This window comes from Notothenia rossii (genome assembly GCF_949606895.1).
Source record: "Notothenia rossii genome assembly, chromosome: 11".
Classification (NCBI taxonomy): Eukaryota; Metazoa; Chordata; class Actinopteri; order Perciformes; family Nototheniidae; genus Notothenia; species Notothenia rossii.
This window is the reverse complement of record NC_136910.1, coordinates 53,895,344-53,917,638: the sequence shown is the minus strand read 5'-3', so window position 1 is coordinate 53,917,638 and position 22,295 is coordinate 53,895,344. Positions and strand designations below refer to the sequence as shown.

The 22,295-nt window shown below is 39.6% G+C and overlaps 1 protein-coding gene across 1 annotated transcript in view; it reads left to right on the top strand.

Moving 5' to 3' along the window:
* The first annotated feature begins 3,331 nt into the window (after nt 1-3,331).
* Nucleotides 3,332-22,295, top strand: part of ghrb (growth hormone receptor b) — a 26,984-nt gene continuing 8,020 nt past the window's right edge. The window contains exons 1-4 of the mRNA XM_079656741.1: nt 3,332-3,531; nt 8,853-8,940; nt 17,922-18,057; nt 19,488-19,654. Coding sequence (XP_079512867.1) covers nt 8,862-8,940; nt 17,922-18,057; nt 19,488-19,654 — 382 coding nt within the window. The 5' untranslated portion in view covers nt 3,332-3,531; nt 8,853-8,861. The remainder of the gene's footprint in view (nt 3,532-8,852; nt 8,941-17,921; nt 18,058-19,487; nt 19,655-22,295) is intronic.

Genomic DNA, 22,295 nt, shown 5'->3' with positions numbered 1-22,295 from the left:
GTTGTTTACATAGAGAAGGATGTCAGTACAAGTCAGGATGATTTGGGCAAAGTTCACAAAAATCCCCCATGTGGCCCATATCTGAAGGCTCTGTTTCTCTGTGCACAAAATACATGTTGTTGTTTCTTATTAGAGTTATAAAATAAATTCATCTTTTTTATTGTTTTGTTTTTCAAAATTTGACTTTTTGACTTTTAAATACAAGTAAAATCATTATAAAAGCCCAAACAGCATCAAGTAAGATGTCCAGAGGAATGTAATAAAATAGACTGGAATTTGGAAAGACCTCTGCCAAGGCCAAATGCCTTATCTCGCAATGCTGACAAAAACTGAAAAATAACTAATGTATCCAGCCCCTTGTTACTTTTCTAAACAAAACAACAGTGATATCCTCCCCATCCATCTTTTCTGAAAATAGTTCTCTGTTTGCTTTACAAAGTCCATTGTGAACAAAGACTGCTTATAGGAAGTGGACTTAGTCACCATGACGTCGCCCATTGGTTTGTGCTCTACAGTTTCAAAGCCTGGAGTTTAGCGTGTTGGCTGTTTTATTCTAAATAGACAAAATCCACATAATGCTATATTGAATAAGATTTGAAACTAGCGATTGAGATCATTAACTCATCAGGAAAAGGTTCAGTAGGTTAATAAATCAAGGGAGAAGTAGAGTCATGTTCTCATAAACTTCTTGGTGTGGCTCCCTGTGGCCATTTGAAATAATTAACTTTTAGGGCACTTCCACATTGGCCACACTTTTCAGAAATGGATGTTTATGCTTGATTGTGATACTTTAATTTATCATGCGGTTTGTTTAGAAAAGATCAAACATCACCAAAAGCAGCTACACCTTAACTGGATCTTACCCAATACAAGTACCACCACCTGATGACTGATCGCTCTGATATGTTTGTAGCCGTGAGCAGTGGGGCGCATCAGGCCTGGATACGAATAAGTTGTGGTTGTTATCTAGTAATTTCTTATGTTGTGTTCAGCAGCAAGACATATGACATACGGTATATTAAAGATGAATACAGACAGTGTGGAGACGCCTTCATTCCTTTCTGGTGTTGGGACATTGACACTTTTCCCTCTGGCAGTGGGTGTGGTCGGGAATGTTGTTTTGCAAATTGCAATCTCAGAAGATCCAGCTTGCAGCTTCTTTGTATGATTTAGTTTTATTTGAACTTTGCTTTTGCTGTTAATAATTAACATTAACTAAGTAAACACAATGCTAACTTCACTATTTACCAAGCACCTTTACCGTTAATACATTGTGTCCTGTCTTTATGCTTGTAGATACAATGTGACAGGTCTACCATTGGTTAAGTCCAGGCCTTGTGCCTTTAAGAAAAATATGTTGTTTTTATTCACTACAAATTCAGCTCTCATCCTTCTTTGAAGGTCAAGAAGTGGGTTGTTCATACACTGGAATACTTTGAGAGTTAACAGGAACACATGTCCGCAGCAGTGCATTGAGAAAGGGTTCAAGGATTACTTGTTGTCATTTTGCCACACAGGATTGCTCAACAAAATGCAGTTTAGTCCATTATGACACACACAAAACACATGACCCAACAGAACAGAACCGCCGTAGTAGAAGTGCATTCCTGAAGTGCATTTTTTTTAATTGGAGGTCTGGCTCACTGACTTGCTGAACTCAGATGCAAAATAATCTCTTCTTCTAAAGCCGTCAATAAACTGTAGTCAAAAGTTGTGGGGTTATAATGACACAGAAAATAGTTATATGATTGAACTTTTAAAACATGTTGGGGTTTTTTAGGGCTGTTTCTAATATGTACAGTATAGGCCGCATGTAACAGACTTGTAAGAGACTAGCCGGCGAACATACAGTAGTTGGGCATTGAGAAGTTAAAGAGAATACTTCTCTCAGGAGTTTGTGGCATGCTAGTGTAAGTATTGCAATTGCATATATCATGAGGCCAGAAACACATCTCCAACTGTATCCTAATGTCTGTCCTTGTCTGCTGGCATGTACTGTAAATAGATATCATATTGACTTTAAAAGTTTTGACAGCTTGTTCCCACCACACTGCCCCTATATGACATGAGTGTGTGACTGCATGTGTCTCTGCCTACATGTGTCCTATGTAAAGCATGTGGAAACTGTGTGGGTTGTCCTCACAGGCTGTCAAAAACAAGTTACTTCCATGTGAGAACTACATGTACCACAGACTAAACCTGACCCGTAAAGTGACTCCCAGGCTGTGAAATAACGCGCTAAACATAGCAGTTCCGTAATATGTCAAAAGACTAGTAACTAAAACCTTATATTATTTTTAGGTTATTCCTTTCATTCCTTTAGATTGTTCCTCCCTTTCATCTGCTTTCATTCCGGTACATGGAACTAGGAACTTGAACTTTACAATAGAGGCTCACATCCTCATTCTTTTAGTTACTGTTCATACGCTATGACATACAAGTGAAAATATGAAGTACTTTGAACATTTCCTCTATGCTGGACTGAATTTCCTCCCATCCATTTCACAATGACACAACACAATAGACGATATTGAACTTTTTTTTAACCAACGTTACATTGTGCATTTTGTTACTTTGCAGATCTAGCAAAACTACTACTTTTTTATAAGATACTATTTTGAATGCTGGACTTCTTCTTCTACTTCTAGTTATTTAGGATGATGGACTTATGGACAAACTTTAATGGAATGTAACTTAATACTTTTACTCAAGTTCTGTACAATTTAGATTTGTTGTTTCTACCTTACTTGAGTATTTCCATTAATGGGATTTTAGTAACCACTATTCTACATTCTACTACATTTCTTCCACATCAGTTACATTATATAGATATCAATACAAAATGTATATATTTTTGATATATTACATCACATTTATATCGTCAAATGTGCTTTTTAAACTGTGTCACTACTACTTTAAATCAATTGAAAGGTGTATACAACTAAAGCCATAGCATTTCAATTATAAACAATAAAAAAACATTTCTATACAACAAAATATATAATAATAATCACAGAAAAACAAATAGAAAAAAATGAATGCTGAATTACATTTATCTAATTTGACTTGAATTATTTAACAATCCGAAATTATTCCTGGAGATCTGTTGGGCGTTATCCTGCAGTAGCCAGACACCACCAGCAGAAGGCGACATTTCTCTCTTACTCGGGAACAACAGGCTGGCTGCTACAGCTGCAAAAACAAACACACACACACACACACGCACACACACGCACACGCACACTCGCACTTGCACACGCACGCACGCACACACACACACACACGCACGCACGCACACACACATAAACACAAAAACACACACGAGGAGAACAGTGAGGGCGTTTCTTCGACAGCGTCACCACCCTGCATGGAGCTCGGTTTCCCGGTTGGTTTTCCAGAGAGTGTCGGCGCTGTGTTCAGAGGGATTGTAGACTTAATTAGTGAGTGAGATATTGAAATGGTGTACCCGGTTTTGCAGGACCTTGTGCGGGAGCTGTAGGACGGGAGCAGACCGGTGTCCACTTCACCACAGTGAGTTAGTTCACGTTTGTTTAGCATGTCCGTGTGTTTACGCTGCTGTATGCAAACCGACCGTATCCTACACTGACATCCTCCTGACAGTGGATACTTCATTATATATTGTATGTGATGGTATCAGAGCATTTCAATCTACATATTCCTTTATTAATTTTACAAAATCTCAGACAGCACTGTGTGAAAAACAGCCGAAACTGTGATAACAAACTAATTGAACTGCCATTTCTGTGAAGTAAGCCTTAATGTTGTCTATATTTGAATATATAATATACTAGCCTCTTGAGTTTTAAATGTTGCAAGTTGATCTTAACTTTAACATTAACTTATATGAACATTGTGCTTTTAACTCTAATTTTTGTATTACTACTAATAAATAAAATAAAGGATTTAGCTTCTTAAAGCATTTTTGGCGTGTGACCTCTCGTGCACACTGTTCAAACTCTTTCTCTTTATATCTATATATATCGATATATATATATATATATATATATATATATATATATATATATATATATATATATATATATGACAGATAGATAGATAGATAGATAGATAGATAGATAGATAGATAGATATAACGTATTTTATATATGTCGTTTATATGTGCAAATAAATAAATAAAGTGTAGTCTATAGGTGGTAAAGCATGGAAAGCAATTATATGTATTATCATAAGTGCTGTAGGACCAAGGGGCCATACAGTTTAATTTGGAGGGACTTGCGTAACCTTAGTATGTTGTAATTTTTAAGGGGACATTTGTTTATATCCTAGAAAGAGTACTATTACCCCCTGATGCATTAGCTAATTATTCAAGTGGTTGCTCACAATAAATCTATCGTCAAAAATAAGATAATTATTTGTGTAACATTCACTTATTCAAGCTTTCTTTTTTCCTGTCTCATATGAATATCTTGAGTAGGGAATAATTGAGAAAAACCAGACATTTGACAATAGTTTGAAGGTACAACACATTATTATGCACGGTTAAGACTCCTGCTAACACTTTTGAAATCACAGTTTATAAGGTGCTAGTTTGTCAATAACACTGTGCTTACAGTTTGTTATGATGTCCCCATGGGGCCAATAAACAATGACTGTGAGGCGCCAAAGTGACTCAGTACTTCAAATTCTATGTTCTTTGGCTTTAAACGACCCTCCCTTCAATTCTACTGCAATGTTCTTTCATTGATGCCGCATACACACAATGCATAGTTAAATATTACCTAAAATACTGCGACAAATGACCTACATACCTAGATTCCTTTTACGACGACGACTTACCAATGCCATCATACAGCAGGCTCCCAAAATAGTCATGACCGTTGTGTTGTCAAGTCATCAGGGACAGTTAAGAACCGTATTTGCAAAAACAGAGAACAAGGTCAACATGGATTGTATAGGACTTTTTTATTTTTATATTTAGCCTCTTTGGAGAACATGCGTTTGTGTAGGCTTGTCTTTCCAAGGCTAATCTAACATATAGATGAAGCCATTAGCCTTTTATTATCTGTAAACCAACATGAGTAGTTTAGCCTTTTAGAAAAAACAACTGTTTATATCGTCAATGTCTGTTTGCTTCTCCCAAAACGGCCCTAATACGCTTATTTTCAGTTGCAAATGTGTATTCCGAGCCCCTTCTGTGATGTGTTTTTATGCTTTAATGTTCAAAAAGCTCTTTATTGTTCTCATACTGCCTGTGCTGCAGCACCTGTTTTCACCCTCTGTTTGAAACCAGAGCCCTGTCTGCTCTGATTGATTGGTTATCTGGCTGACTCTGTTGTGATTGGTTGGGGATGTCCCACCTCTTAGCCTACCACATAAACAATGGGTCGGAGCACAAGCAAATAGAAGCACAAGTCAAGCACAATCTCATTAGGACGCAGAAGTACAGCAAACACATGAGTTCAATTGAGGCGTTTCAGGCAGGGGTGGAGTGTGTTGGAGGGAAACTCCCCCTGTAAAGAACTTTGGGATTTTACCCTTTGCAGACCAAGAATCTATACAACACACCACATGAAAGGGAGAACCCCCAATAAGCATAATCGGACCTCTGTAATCCTCTGGTGGGGGCTGCAAGTGATCAGCAAGTGTTTCAGTATCAACCGACTCTGGTAATCAGGCTAAAAAAAGAAAGCGTTACATTTGATTTTACAGGCCACATCTTGGCCTTTGTTGGACTTATTTTCAAGCAGAGCCTCGGCAGATTAATTCCCAATACACTATGATGCACTTAAAATGGGCACAATGTGAGATGAATATAACCCTATGTTTGTTATCTTCTCTGCTATCCTTGCTATAATTAAGTTTCAGCTCTTTTTTGTTTGGAAGTAGAGAGGGAGAAACATTTGAGGACAATGCTGTTTTCTGGTTTAAATGACTCGCAGATATAAATGTATACAAAGAAACAGAGAAAAACTAATGAACCAAGTTTACTAGAACGTTTCCCAAAACTCTATGACCTTGAGTTTGTTTCTGGAATCCACACCTGTTCATCCAAAAATAGGCTGTATATATGAGATGATATCTGCAGCTATAAAGGGAGTGTAGTCTGTTCATGTCTCTTATCAGTGTAAATGTGTGTCTGTTATCAACATACCAACAATTGTAAACACAGATTACAAAGTCAGAATGCCGTGACTACAGCAGCGTTTGTGTTGTTGAAAGTGATTTATTGTCTTTCCCTCACTTGGCCTTAGCAATGCGAATATGTCTATATATTAAGCCCTCCAATTCACCTGACACAATTAGGGACAGATTATGCATCAACAATTGTCTTCGCATTATGTGAACCTAGCAGTGCCTGACCGAAGACCTTTGAGGCCGAAATAGATAATGGAAAGAAAATAATCACAAATGATTTACATATTTTACAGTCTAGGATTAAAGAAATGTAAAAGTATTCCTTTAATTGCAAAGAGTAAAAATCACTGGAAATGGTATTATTCTAATAATTCTAATGACTGTAAATCAAGCAAGTTAAAGATACAGCAACATATTTAGACATACATTAAGAAAAATGTGTGGATATTAATAATATAAACACTTATATAAAATAAAATGAACTGGTAACTGCTACATAAGAATCTATTGGGGATCTTTTGTTTGCCTCTATGACAGAAATGACTGTTTTTATCAAATGTGTATGAAAGCTATGAATAGAGCAAAGATGGAATAATCATTATCTATATTGCAATACTGCATGTAATCAGGGTCAGTTAATTCCAGTAAATCATTAATATGTTGTATATTGAGTCCTGTACATATCAAAATGTAACACACTTGTGCTTGCAACAGCCTGGGTGTCCCCTCCTAGAAGAGATTAATATTCAATGAAAGAGTTGTTCACGCAGTTTAAATACATCGACAACTCAATAAATCAGAATTAAAATTCCTTTATTCGTTCTGCAGCAGGGAAATGAATAATCTTGTTTTCAGCACATTTTGGCACTTTGGCATTTGAATATTGTATAAATAAATGTTGTTCACAAGGTGGGCTCATGAACATGATACCTCAATGATCTTATCCATTCTGACCTATGCTCTACCTTCAATAAACAGCTTCAGGGATTGTTCCTATGTGTCTGGCTGTTGACACAGATTTTTATGCTATTAGGTCATTTTATTGCCAGCAGTAAAACAGGTATTATGTTTCACTCTAAATCCGAAACTGACCCTATTATTTTGTTCTGAGTAAGGAGGCGTCTATAAATAGATTATTCAGCATTTAGGAAGTTTTTGTTGAGGAGTTGAATAATACATCGGAGAAATACCGGGTAAATCCTAATCACTAATTCACAGAGGGTTGAAAAACGCTGCCTCACAAGAAGAAAATAACACAAATCCTGTATGAATCCCTTGCCAAGGCTCAGTAAACAAGATCCAAACAAGGTCCAAAATGTAGTAAGGATGGATTTCACAATGTGCTGGCAGGAAGCCAATCCTGTTGGCTGGAGATGTATGTCATGGTGAGAACAAAAGTGTTCTCTTCAGAAAGGAAAAACATTATGATCCCACGCAGATTATATGAATAAAACATGGTCATAATCTAAATGGGACCCTCCTAGTCCTCCCCATTGTCAGAGAAGTATTGTGTTATTTCAAATTACAAGGAAAAATATGTGAATCGTTCGAAAACTCTAACTTCTTTGTACGTGTTCTTGTTAGTGCTGAAAAGTTATATTGAAACTGGAAAAGGATTCAGAGAGTGCAGAACTTGTGAAATATAATGCATATCCTTTTATGTAAAGTGTCTTTGAGCATTAGGAAAGGTGCTATACAAATCCCATTTATTATTATTATTATTATTATTATTATTGTTATTATTATTATATGTATGATTTGGATCTATTCATAAATGTTCCATGGCCATCGACCTTTCAACAAGTGCCATGAAAAAACAAACTGAACCGAAAAACATAAACTCCTTGACATGTTGAGTCATTGGATATTTTGAAATGATAACATTATGAAATAACACAAAGAAAATGAATCTGAAATACAAGAATAGACTAAGTTAAAATTGAAGTTCAAAGAATAAAGTAATGAAGCATATACTTGAAAAAGCCGTACTAAGGGTCATTTTTCATTATTAACCAATCTGGTTATAATTTTTCTAGATTAACCAATTTCTCGTTTGGTATTTAAAAAATAATATTTTGCAATAAGTAAAAGACAACGTCAACAATTGGATGATAATCAAACTAGTTTTTGACCATTCTCCATCGATTGCTTCATCGATTTGTTGAGAAATCGTTGAGTTAAGGTTCAAGCGTTCAAAAGTTCTGAATACTTTTACCATAGATCATATCAACTATGCTCTAAATTGTAAGGGAAATGTTCCTACACAAATGTCTTCACATCAAGAAGTCAAGTGTATCTAAAGCATCAAAAACTTTTTTAAATCCTTAAGCAGTAAAACGTTACTGTATTACACGCATTCAAAGACATACAAGGGGGTCTGCACACTGAAACTGAAAGATTGACAATCAAGTTGACTTTGACGTATTGGGTTCGTGTCCTAAAGAGTCAAGTATTTAAAGAAATATTTGCATAGTTCCTCCATCTCAATGTTAGGATGTAGAATAACAGATAAGCTGATATGCACTGGAGCCCGGTTTACAAACTAGAACATTACGTTGTTTGTTGAATGTGTTTATCTAAAGCACTCGTTTGATCCGGGGTGTACCTAACCTCTCATCAGAGAGAAGTTAAGGAGTGTTTAATGTTGGTAGTGGGCTGGGCCTTCATTGGCTGTGTGGTGCAGCTGGGTGGACTGCACGGAGGAACTAACTACACACCACATGTTTTCTCCACAGCTCAACACCATGGCTGCCGCTCTCACCATGCTCCTCTTCCTCCTTCACATCTTCACTGCTTCAGCGCAGGAACACGCTTCTGAGCAAGGTATGTGTATGAATATTTATGAGAAGTTTAGAATTTTAAAGCATTTCTTGGCATTTCAAGACATGATTGCATGATGCAGATTTTTAATTATTGTTATTTGATATCATATATTGTGTTATTATGGTTGCAACTTTTGTCGTTGGCATTGATTTAGATTTTTTTTTAACTTTTCTACACATTTTTTGATTTTTAATTATCTTTGATGTAGTTGGTTTGCAATTACAAGTTGCGCAGCACCAGATAAAACCCCTAATAGACAACAGCCCAATTTGAAAGAGCCTTGAATAATACAAAAGATGTCCAGTTGCAATGTTACTGTGTGTTGCGTACTGATTTGACATTCAAATGAATATGTGTTGCACAACAGCAAAGCCCTCCACACAGAGCGAGCAGAGATTTTCTAGTGAATTGGCTTCCCAGGAATTCTGGAGAGTAGAGAGTACTCCACTGTTGAACAATGGGAAGCTGTTTAGAGTGTCGCGCCCCCCCCCCCCCCCCCCCCCCTTTCTCCGTAACAGCCCCTCAGTGGTAATAAAAGACTGTATTTTTGCACACACAGGTTGTATTTTACCCAAAGATACTAACGGTCTGCATTGACCCTCAATGTCACATGGGGACATCCTGTGTTTGTCACGTTACATAACACTTGTAGTGTACTTCAGCTTGGTGTTGATAGATGATGTGTTCAGCCTGTTTTCCTGCTATTTACTTTTATTCTGTTTTAGTTGTTATGCTTTACGAACAAGGCAGCCGTGTTCTGACAGACATGTAATTTCCCCCTGTAGCTTAACAAGCAAGTGAAAGCTTTCAACTTGCTGCCAATTTGTCCTTTGAACTCAACGGTGCCTCAGCTCTGCATGTTTTTTACAGACTTGTGCGCTATAGTTCGCCAACTTTGAATACCCTCCAGATTTTTCTAAATCGCTGCATTCAAAAGGAGTTATGGAAACCAATGTGGTGACAATTTGTGGTAGATGGCTTTTTGGTATGTAAAATGAAAAACAAATGATCTCAGTATTTATAAGAGGCGTCATTTATCTTGCAGACAGAGGCTATTATGTCTTGTTTACGTTTGTTTAGTAACGTTTAATGCTTTCAACACTTAATTCTCCTTTGTGTTATTTGCTTAATTCATTGTGAGTGACGTCCAAATACTCTTGCTGGGGAAGGAGTGCAAACGGCTATAAAAACTGAATACACAATGTACCTAAAAATGTATTGGAGGCATTGGAATTAGCCTGTGGTTAACTGTACCTTTCACTGCTCTAATCAACACAGGTTGCTGCTAGAAACAATCCAGCTGTTTTTGTTGATAGCAACTTGAATGTATAGGAAATGCTTGATTATAACTTATTTGAAGAGTTGGGTCTTACAGATTGATAGTTGTGTTACGGGTGAGCGAAGCAAGCAGGATCAAAATGCAGATAACACTGAAAATACCTTTATTTCAAGGATAACACGAACAAACAGAACACTCCCTGGTGAACACAGTCACAGACAAACGACGAACCAACAATTACAGACAGAAAAAACTGAACTAAGGGCCACCAGGGTGGGTAGAGGGGGTCAGGAGGAAGGGTTTGGGCTGACAGCCCAGGAGCACAGCGGAGGGCCCGGAAGGGATCTCGGGCGGACGGCCCGGGGGCAAGGCAGAGACCATGGAGGGGGTCTCGTGCGGACGCCCCGAGGCACTTGGGGCCGGGCTCGAAGGCGAAGACCGCGGCTCTCAGGGGGCCGGGCCCAAGGGCGAAGAAGGCGACGACGGGACAACTCCGGAGGCCGGGCATGAAGGCGCTGACGCGACAGCTCCGGAAGCCGGGCAGGTCCCGGTGTCGGCTGGACAGGAACCCGAGCCGGTGGGACAGGCTTCGGTAGGATCCCCCACGGAAGAGGACCAGGAGTTGGCAGGATCCCCGGCGAGACAGGTGACGGCGGGACCTCCAACGGAACAAGACATAGGATTGGCAGGACTCTCAGCGGAACCCCAACGACACAGGACATGGGGTTGGCAGGACCCCCGGCAGAAGAGTTGTCGGCGGGACCTCCAACGGCACAGGACATAGGGTTGGCAGTACCCCCGGCGGAAGAATAGTCAGCGGGACCCCCAACGGGACAGGACATGGAGCTGGCAGGACCCCCAGCGGAACCTCCAACAGTACACGACATAGGGTTGGCAGGACCCCCGACAGAAGAATCGTCGGCGGGGCCTCCAACGGCACAGGAAATAGGATTGGCAGGACCCCCGGCAGAAGAGTAGTCGGCAGGGCCTCCAACGGCACAGGACATGTAGTAGGGACTTGAGAGGGGACTCGAGAGGTGACTTGAAAGGGGACTTGAGAGGGAACTCGAGAGGAGACTCGAGAGATGACTCGAGAGATGACTTGAGAGGGGACTCGAGAGGTGACTTGAGAGGGGACTCGAGAGGGAACTTGAGAGGGAACTTGAGAGGTAACTAGAGAAGGGACTAGGGAAGTGACTTGAGAAGGGACTAGAGAAGGGACTTGAGTTGGGACTAGAGGAGGGACCATGGCTGGTGGGGCCGGAACCAGGGCCGGAACCATGGCCGCTGGGGCCAGAACTGGGGCCGGAACCATGGCTGCTGGGGCCAGAATTCGGTCTGGAACCATGGCTGCTGGGACCAGAACCGGGGATGGAACCATGGCTGCTGGGGGCCGCAACCTTGCGTTTCCTTCCATGCTGCCTTGAAGCCTTGTGGAGGCTCAGAGGTCCTCCAAAGGCCAGACGAGACCCAGCGAAAGGGTCCTTGAAAGGAGCCATGTTGGGAACTATGGCCGACAGGGGGCTAACATGCCAGGGGCTAGCAGGCCGGGAAACAGGTTTGACCTCAAAGCTACCAAAAAAGTCCTCCACCCACTCGGGTAGTAACTCCCTTAACAATAGCCTTGAGGTTACTTATTGGCATGCCGTTGAGATAATAGACTGCCTCTCTTCACTACTGGAGGCATATCGACAGTCGTTTTTAAAGCATGTCAAATTGTACGTCACCTCGTACAGGCTGCTGGGTCCATCTTTTGGTTGGTTGGTTGGTTGGTTGGTTCTGTTACGGGTGAGCAAAGCAAGAAGGACCGAAATGCAGATAACACTGAAAATACCTTTATTTCAAGGATAACACGGACAAACAGAACACTCCCCGGTGAACACAGTCACAGACAAACGACGAACCAACAATGACAGACAGAAAAAACAGAACTTAAATACACACAGGACTAATCAAGGAAACAAGAGACAGGTGAGGAGGGAAGAGAACACACAGGGGCACGAGGTGAACACAATCAAGAAAACAGGTAGGAGGGAACAGGTAGGAGAGAACACACACAGGGCCCCTTCTCACTTCTCTTATTTTTCATTTCCTCGCTCCTCGGTCTCGGTCTCACCGGAAGTTGATTTGTCTGCGCCATCTTGAGTAGCGTCCCAATGGCCTTATTTTTGCCCGAGGAGCGAGGAGCGATAACGGAGGAGCGATAACCGCGGAACCACCAGACCATCCTCCGATGAAATCCTCAGACACTCGCCCCGCCCCCTTACTGTGTATCGCTCAATGATTGGACGATGCAGCGCATGCACTGATCTGATGCTTCTTGACATGAGAGCAGTTTCCCAGCGGAGTGAAGAAAATACATGAACCTCACGGGAGTCACTCCTCAGTTTATACCGTGTTTTGTTTCAATTCATGTATAATTTAGTTACAAATATGTGATATATCTGAACAACAAAGTGGTCAAAAATCACTTTATTCATTTTTTGGAAACATTTTCATGATCGCTTTTTTCGTTTTACATTTTCATTTGTCATTTCCATTCAGTCAGTCATTAAGTGCTATTCAAAATGTTAATGTGCTACATATCCAAACAAACAAACAAAGTGTGCAATCCAATGAATGTTAATCTAATTGGGTTTTGATAGATAACTCTTTTTCTTCTCTGAATTATTTTATTTCTATTGTGCTCTAACCAATATTAATCAAACTATAGTTCGTTTATACATTTTAAGAATGGCGTTTATCTTTTTTGAGAATGAGTTCTTATTTGATTTAATGTATTTGGGTCTACAACAGATGATACAAATGTTTGTGTCAGTAAATGTGTACTAACAGAGGCGGGGGTGTGTGTGGAAACAACGGGGACAGAGCTGCTGTCAGACGATCAGCTGTGCAGCGTCATCACAAACGGACGTCGCTTCACGTGACTCTCCGGAGGAAAGAACGTCCCATTAGAACTCATTTTCCTGGTTCTCGTGGTTTCATGCATCTCTCCATGCTTCCCTGGTGGGAGGGACTAGTCGCAGGGAAACGACGCAAGTGAGGGACGCGAGGAATCCATTTAACCGAAGTGAGAAGGGCCCACAGACAGGAAACCAAACACAGATCTAGACAAGACAAAACACAACGCAGACAGATCGTGACAAGTTGTGCGTTAAAGCTTGGTTGAGTCAGATTTGAGAAGCTAGCAAATCTAAACTAGATTTTTAAATGTATAAAACCAGAAAACTGCCAATTTTGCCAAACTCTTTTCTAACGAAAGTAGCTAGCAGCACCATCTCCAAATGTTGCTAAATCTAACGAGAAGAGGTCAGAGCTGTCTTCTTCTCTTAGTTTCTCTTTAAAGCATGCACTTAAAACCCTTTTTGCCATAGTGGAACAACAAGTACAGGATGGGAAGGTCGAGGGGGAAATTGTGCGTTATTTAACAGATCATGGGATGTTCTCTGCGCAAGATTAAAATAAATAAATGCACGACAAGGTTTAACCCGCCCTCATTTGCGAATATCTCGCAAGATAGTTCCACGTTTACCTTTCAATGGTTACAGTAAAGCCAGTCTGGGTAAACCTTTCGCAAAGGTTTCTCCGATGGGTTTTCAATTTAGACACAACCACTTGGCACTAGCTTGATGATTGGATATTTCTTACTGAAGATCATCTCTTGTACTATTTTGTGGACATTTCTAGGTACTCTGTCAGTCAACCTTCTATATGTAGAGAAGAAAATGGCTCAGACTTTAAATACACTAGACGCTCAAGATTTAATTCGACAAATTAAATAGTCCCTGTAGGGGGGGAACTTGAATATTCTTCCTCACCACCTGATTACCACTGTACATCATCCAGGAATCGGGACATTGCCTCTTGACATTGCTTCTTGATGTGATTACGATATCATATTGCCGCTCCATACATTCAGGCATACACAAGCTTGTTATGTTGCTAGACCTTGTTAGTTAGTTGTTAGTAAAAGGTTCCCCAAATTACTATTGAAAGCGTTGAAAGCTCTTAGCCATGGTAGGAAATGGCTTTTTCTAAATACAGAGGATGAGGTCTTTCCTCCTGAGAGTGCACTGATTGATGTCTGGACATGTGCTCACTGGAAGACATTATGAAGGCTTGCCGCCTACTTACTGAGCAGATGTTAATAGATGCTATAATGGAAATACAGATGACAAAAACAATAAGCTGTGTTCTGCCTCTATAATATACGGCATCTGCTGTATGAGTGAGTCTTTTTAAGGAGATTAATAGCTGCTATTTCCTGTTCCGCTCTAATTTGTTCCTGAAAAGGAAACGCATGCGGTCTTTTCGAAACAGATTGAGCGAGGATGTTTTTGTTTCGCCCTGAAATAGACTGTCGGCAGCATTTAGAGAGATTCATGCTGTGAACATGTTTACTCTGTATGCGTGTGACAGTTTACCTCAGAATCGGGAGTCCTGTAATGACAATATGTTCAAATATGATCAAATAGATATTTTCAATCTTGGAAATGTTGTGTGTGTGTGTGTTTTTCGGCTCTGATGGCTGTGTTCACAAAGTGCTTGGCTGCTGCCGCTCACATGTTTACTTACACCAGGGGTGAACTCTGTCTCGCGGCTGTTGAGCAAACACAGCAGCGAACGGAAAATGTATGGTTAGCGAGTTGATTTAGTTTTGTTAACGGATACGGGGCCATTCATAACTTGACAAGGAAGGACAGCAAAAATGAGGACCTTAACAATACTTGATTAATTGTTTTGTGTATCCACCAAACAACAGCTAACCTTATCAGCTCAATATGTTATACCAGGAAATTGCTGTTTGTGTAAAACCAAAAGTCAAGGTTGACCTAACCTAAGTCAACTTACGTTAACTCTTGCCCCTTAAATAAATAAATTAAATGATGACATATGTTATGTTACATAACATAAATACTTAAAATGACCAATTTATGACCATTTACTACTGAAGTAGGGTTTTTAACAAGTAGTAGTAGGGCTAAATGGGACCTATAATTATTTACAATCAAAAGTAAACCACAATGCTTCCAATCCACACTTTGTTTTACTGGTTGCAAATATATACCAGATTTGTGTGATATGTGCTTATAGAGAATACATTTGATATGTGACACAGTACACTTTCTAGAAAGTCATTTAGGTAACCATTCCCATATACAACCCTCAGATTTATATGTATGTGTTTGACAAACCTCTGTTAATTAAAAGTATGATATAAACTGTATGGCAGAAGTTGGATGTTTTCTATTGTCATATCATACGTATTTATCAATTGTACTACTGTAGTTGCTGTCACACCCAGAAACATGTTTAATAAATCAAGTTGACACACACACATGCACACACACATGATGAGGTGAGACATTTAAATGCCCGGCATAGCTGAGTGTCAAATTGATTTTTCTTTTAATCCTGAGCTAAGCAGAATTTCCGAGGACGAGTCGGGAATCTGTAAACAGGTTATTTTTAACCTGTTCCTTCTTTTCCCTGAAGCACCCTAAGCGGGCCAGAGGTATTCATGGTCGCTCTGAGCGCTGCCTCTCAGCTGTGAAGGAGCCATCTTGTGCTCGGCAAGCATGCGCTCATGTGTTCTTACATGTTGATTTCAGATGCTGCTGTCCCCAGAATCATTTATTAGGATCCCTACTGGTAATACAATCAGCAGCCCTGCTTAATACAAAAGCACAGTCAGCTATTTGTTTAAAGGGATAACTCGCCTCCATTAGACAAGTTTTCCATTTCAGATTTACAGTTTATTTTATAAATTCAAATATTTAAATTCATTTTTTTTGTTGTTATATTGTCAAATAATGTGGATTAACCTTTAAGTGGACAATCCCTTTACATTTAATGTCTCTTTATTTATTTAAACTTTCTTTTATTTTTATAAAAACCTTCCCTATGTGTATGACCATCAATCAACAGCATTCTAAAAATGGTAGTAATTTACAAATATTTATAATCTATTTTATGGCTGTCATGATAAGGTTTTCACTATATGATGATCGTCTCCAATAGATTTTGCAGTAACGATATTTTCTAAATTTAACTAAAACAAGACCCATTATGCTCATTTTCAGGATCATATTTATATTTTGTGCCTCTACTACTGTGACATGTCTCCATGCTTTAATGTTCAAAAGGCTCTTTAATTTTCTCATACTGCCTGTGCTGCAGCATCTCTTTACACCAGTGGCGAACCGTGGCTATGACAACTGGACCTTCTGTAGACACACCCAGCCGCCGCCGCCGCCGCTCCCCCCCCCCCCCCTCCGCGGCAATATAATGTCCGTCTTTTCACTGAATTATCGTCTTGAAAAGGGTACTCACAACAATTCCGCAACAACTTCATCTTCACCTGTTGCACTTGTCATTTCAACGTTAAAAACAATAAAACGGCATGAATGGCTTCGTCGCATTCGTTCTAAATCCTCTGTCTCGAGCCAGTTAACTAGCGGGCCTTCTAGACTAGAGTACCCTGGAACCGAGGGGAACTCTGAAAGAACACGCCCATTGGCTGCAAATCAATATCTGATTGGTTGATCAAACTGTCAGTCCAAACGTACGCTCTCTTTCATTGCAACGGCCAGGGCATTCTATCAAGGATGTAGAATACCTTGGCTGAAGGACGTTCTACCCAGAGACCCAGAACAAGATCTGATTGGTTGCTTTCTTTTCTAACACAAAACCACTGAAATGCGTAGTGCATGGTCCGAGAAGGACAAACAAATCAACGTAACACTGTAATATTACAGATCAACAACACAGATACGATTCTCATTTATTCATTTTATATACATTTTATTACATTTTATTACATTTTATTACATTTTATTTATATAATTAAATCGATTTTTGTGTTCCAGGGTATTCTCTGAATACCTTGAAGGCCCTGACGGTTCGCCACTGCTTTACACCCTCTGTCTGAAGCCAGAGCCCAGTCTGCTCTGATTGGTTAGCTGTTGTGATTGTCCAACTGCTTAGAGATATCCTGACCCTTAGCCGATCACGTACAATGTGTTGGAGCGCTAGCCAATAGAAGCACAAGTGTTACTTAGGGATGTCACTATGTTATGGAAGTAAACAAAGGAGCCCAATGAAGGTGTTTCAGGCAGTGGGGGGTAGTGTGTTGGAGAGACACTTTTGGATTATAGCCTGAAGATATGCACAAAAACCTATATATCACACTATAGGAAAGGAAAAAACCCAAAAGGCGTTATAGAGCCCCTTCATTGTTTTGGCTTTGAGACTGAGTGTGAAACTCCCTACAGACAGACAGACAGACAGACAGACAGACAGACATGGTTTGGGAGCTATAGTCTGCTGCGAGGAAGCTGTAGAAATATGCTCTGTGCACACATGGCTTGAGTTTACGCAGCTAGTAAAACTTGTTCCAAGGAGTACTTTCTGTGCCTTCTTTGAGTTCACCGAAAGCAGATTCCACGACAGCCGTGCTGGTGAACTCCACCGCCCCAGCTTTAATTTGAAGAGCAACAAAAGGACTTCCAGGAAAAAGCTGACGTATTGCCCTGTGGCTGCGATGCTCACTGGGTTTAAGTTACAGATACTATCCTTTCCCTGGAGCACAGCCATGATTTCTAAGAGTTGCATCAGAGAAGAGAAAGCGTCATAAATCTTTACAGTTGGAAAATAATTCGATGTGTGCTTACTTTTCCTCCCCTCCCTCTGTTCCCTACAGTCCTCCCCCGGATAAACCCACATTTCACGGGCTGCGTCTCCGCCAATTTGGAGACTTTCCTCTGCAGATGGAATGTCGGCACTTCCAAGAACTTCTCAGAACCGGGAGATCTCCGTTTGTTCTACAAAAACAAAGAGTAAGGGGAAATAATGATAACAGAAAAAGCTCTTTCTGTGAGTTTAAGCAAACCAAGGTCACACATTGAAAAATGGGAAAGAGATAAGAAGAGGCCCTTTTCTTTTGAGTTCATCCTCCTTTCTTTCTGATAGAGTTCGGGGTACGATAACGTAACCATTTAAACAAAATGCCTTTTAAACAATATGCAATAAATATAAAAAATACAATAATAAGTGTTGAAATGTTAAACCTACATATATATATTTGTGTTCTTAGCTTTGAATGAAGTGCAATATATATTGTTTGATGCAGCTAATAAAAGAGCTAGGAAGAAACAAAAAGAGATTAAAATGGATTGAATGTGAAGTCACTTAGTACATACTGTATATTTCTGATAACAAAGAAGGTGAATATGACAGAAATTGCACTTCAGGGTATAAGTACATTTACTTTAGCATGGTTGAAAGAACCTCTTTCTCCACCTGTTATAGCAAGGTCACTGCTTTTACTACTCCAATGTGCACATGGTTGTGTTCAAGTGTTATCTGGCATATGGAGCACCTGCTCACTCTGTTGACAAGGAGAAAGTCCAGTTGAGGTTTACACTTAGCTGTGAGATATTACTACATCTGAGGGCATGGTAGTGTTACTCTCTAACTGAATAGTAAGTGCATTGCATTATTCTATATTTTTTTTCAACAAATCCCAAGTGAAACTGCCACAAATCTGCAGTTTCTTAAATAGACATCAAAAGTGAGTATCTCTAGAGAGCCTCATGTTATATGCCCACATTTAAAGGTCCCCTATTATACTGTTTTTCATCAACATATTACAGTCTCAGATATATACAAAACATGTCTCTGAAGTGTTTGGCTCGAAACACCAAACAGATCATTGCAGCATTACCCATAATCCCCTCTGTTTCAGCCCTGTTTCCAAAGTGCTGATTCTCTGTCTGTTACTTTAGATGAAAATAAGGAGCCCCTCCCCACGCCCCTCTGAGAGATATTTGGTTACAAAGAACACAATGATAAGGTGATAAGGTGTGTGTGGGGGGGGGGCGGGGGGGGGGGTGGGGGTGTGTGTAACTTGGTTGGTGATTGGCTAATGGTTACACAAGCAAACAAAATCGTTATGACATCATAAAGTTGCCAAAATCTGATCAGCTCATTTTCAGACAGGTTTTTATAGAAATGGATCAGGACAAAAAGAGAGAGAATCTTTGTTCCTGAAACTTTCAGAATCTCTTTACACAGAGGGGACACGTGTTGATGTAGAAGAGACATGAAAAAGTGGATTTTGTTCAATAGGTGAACTTTTAAAGCAGAAATAAACATGTTTGCAGTCTGTTATAAAAACAGTTTTTTAACAGCCTGCAAACTTTTTTCAGAAAATAGAATACAATTCTTCAAATGTTATAACAAATGTTGTCTCCCCCCCTCATTGCAGACAGGCTAAAGAGTGGATGGAGTGTCCTCACTACAGCACAGACAGGCCAAACGAGTGCTTTTTCAACCAGAGCCACACATCCGCCTGGTTAGATTACCAAGTCCAACTTCGCTCCAGGGATCAAAACATCATGTATGACGAGAACCGCTTCGAACTTCAAGAAATCGGTGAGTGAACTGCACGCCTGTCACGATCCAGACAGGAAGTTGATAGAAAGCAGAATATAAACCCATGTAAGGTTTTACCAAAGCAACCTGGTTCTAAGAAACTAGAGGCAAACTATACGTGTTTTCATTCACTGCTCAATGTTTAGAATTATGCATATTTTGCCACCATGACATTCAATCAGTTAGTATTATTACGTATAAGTACTTCAATTCATTAGACATATTTTTTCGTTAATCACAACAATAATCTTTGATAACTCATGATTATCCAAGTTTCAACATGCTAGTATTTACCATTGTTTTTAGAGGAGGAAAAACAACAATTACTTGTTGGTGTTGTAATAAAGAAATGCATGGCAAACTGGTAGAAGAAATCAGATGTTTTTTATACTTTTATTATAACATGTGAGCCTAGTTTTGATGATATTTGAATTATTTGCATGAAGTCAAGCAGAGAATAAATGGTCTTCTCTACATTTGCATTATATATATTTTTTACTATTAAATTCATTAATTAGACAATTCCTGATTTGCATATTTAAGCAACATATTTAATGAAAGCTAATACAATACGGAGGTATGATGAGGATATCTGTTTGTAAAATGTAAGACTTTTCACAGGTAGAGTCTTGTATCGAATTTCACAATACATATCTTGAAATGCCTTTTTCTATTAAATCATGATTTTTCTTTAGCCAGAAATCTCCACTTCAGTAGCACTTTCATACATCTTACTTTCCAGATTCATTCCTATCCATATTCTGGAGGTCCAGGTATCATTGATAGCCTGATGTATATCACATGTTGTATTCCTATTCCTAGAAACATGGAGGAAATAGATCTTCTTAAGTAGCTTTTGACAATATTACTTGATGTATAAAGAAAAAGCAAATATTTGTGTAAATAATCAAATAGTGAAATGTTCCTAATGATACTCCAAATAACATCCCTCCACCACCCATGTTTTATTGAATGAATCCATGAATCCTTATGTGTAAGCTGTACTTACTCTATACACAGTTTTGTTCAAAAAGAGTCTTGTTCAATTGCTGATATTAAAGGTCCCCTATTACACTGTTTTTCATCAATGTATTATAGGTCTCAGATATATACAAAACATGTCTCTGAAGTGTTTGGCTCCAAACACCAAACGGATCATTGCAGCATTACCCATAATCCCCTCTGTTTCAGCCCTGTTTCCAAAGTGCTGATTCTCTGTCTGTTACTTTAGAGGAAAATAAGGAGCCCTTCCCCACACCCCTCTGAGAGACATTTGGTTAAAAAGAACTCAATGGTGCTCTAGAGGAGATTCAGGTGATAAGGTGGGGGGGAGGGGTTACCTTGGTTGCTGATTGGCTAATGGTTACTCAAGCCAAAACAACTTTATGACATCATAAAGTAGCCAAAATCTGATCAGCTCATTTTCGGTTTTTATATAAATGGATCGGGACAAAAAGAAAGCAAATATTTTTTCCTGAAACTTTCAGAATCTCTTTCCACACACATGTTGATGTAGAAAACACATGAAAAAGTGGATTTTGCATAATAGGTGACCTTTAAAACTCTTATGTGTTCGCCTGCAGCGCGCCCAGATCCCCCGGTGGGCCTGAACTGGACTCTGCGAATTTTGACCGACAATAACTATGAAGTCATTCTGAGCTGGAAGCCGCCTCCATCTGCAGATATGGGATGGATGACGCTGCAGTACGAGGTCCAGTACCGCAACGCCATCTCCGACCAGTGGAAAGCGGTAGGTGTTTGACACTTAATTCCAGCACCAGACATTTTTTACGCTGCTATGGACAATCTGGCACTAATGTACATTCCCAAAGATATTGAAGTGACTGTTATTTTTGTATTTATTGATTGTTGTTTTTTATCTTAATGTGTGCATATGTAAACATGTGTCTGTTGGTTGTGTATATATAGGATATACATATTTGTAATTTTGTATTCGGGATTGTGGGAAACGGTATTTTAATCTCTCTGTCTGTACACACAAACTGAAAGATTGACAATAAAGTTGACTTTGACCTTGACTTTGATACATTGATTGTGAATGTTTCTTAGAAAATTAAAATGAATGAGATAAGATGAAAATAAGATCATTTAGCTGCTCCACTTCCTCTGATGTTCAAACCTTGTTTTCTTACCACAGGACGGCCTTTTGAAGAGCACACATCACTCTATTCTCGGGTTTCAAACTAACGGCAATCATGAGATTCGGGTTCGGTGCAAAATGCTGGCTGGGGAACAGTTTGGGGAGTTCAGCCAGTCTGTATTTGTACCATCTGAAGGTAAACACTCACTGAATAAAGTCTTGATGAAAAAAGCTGTTATGAAAGTTTTTCAATTGTATGTTCCACCTGAGAGGCTGCAGCTGAACGTCCTTGTCACCGTGAATAAACCTTTCAGTGTTCCGGCTAAGAGTTTATCCAACATCCCCCTCCGTACTACTGCTGATCATCAGAGTCACAAAATAAAAGAAAAATCATGTTCGAGTATTTGGCTGTATGATCATAGTAACACTGAACAGTTTATACTGAGTGAATCCAACCACATATATGCCTAAATACTCTAAATACTCCTAAAACTGTCAGAGTTGAACCACAGTAAGCCATTAGACTTGTCAAAAAAAACG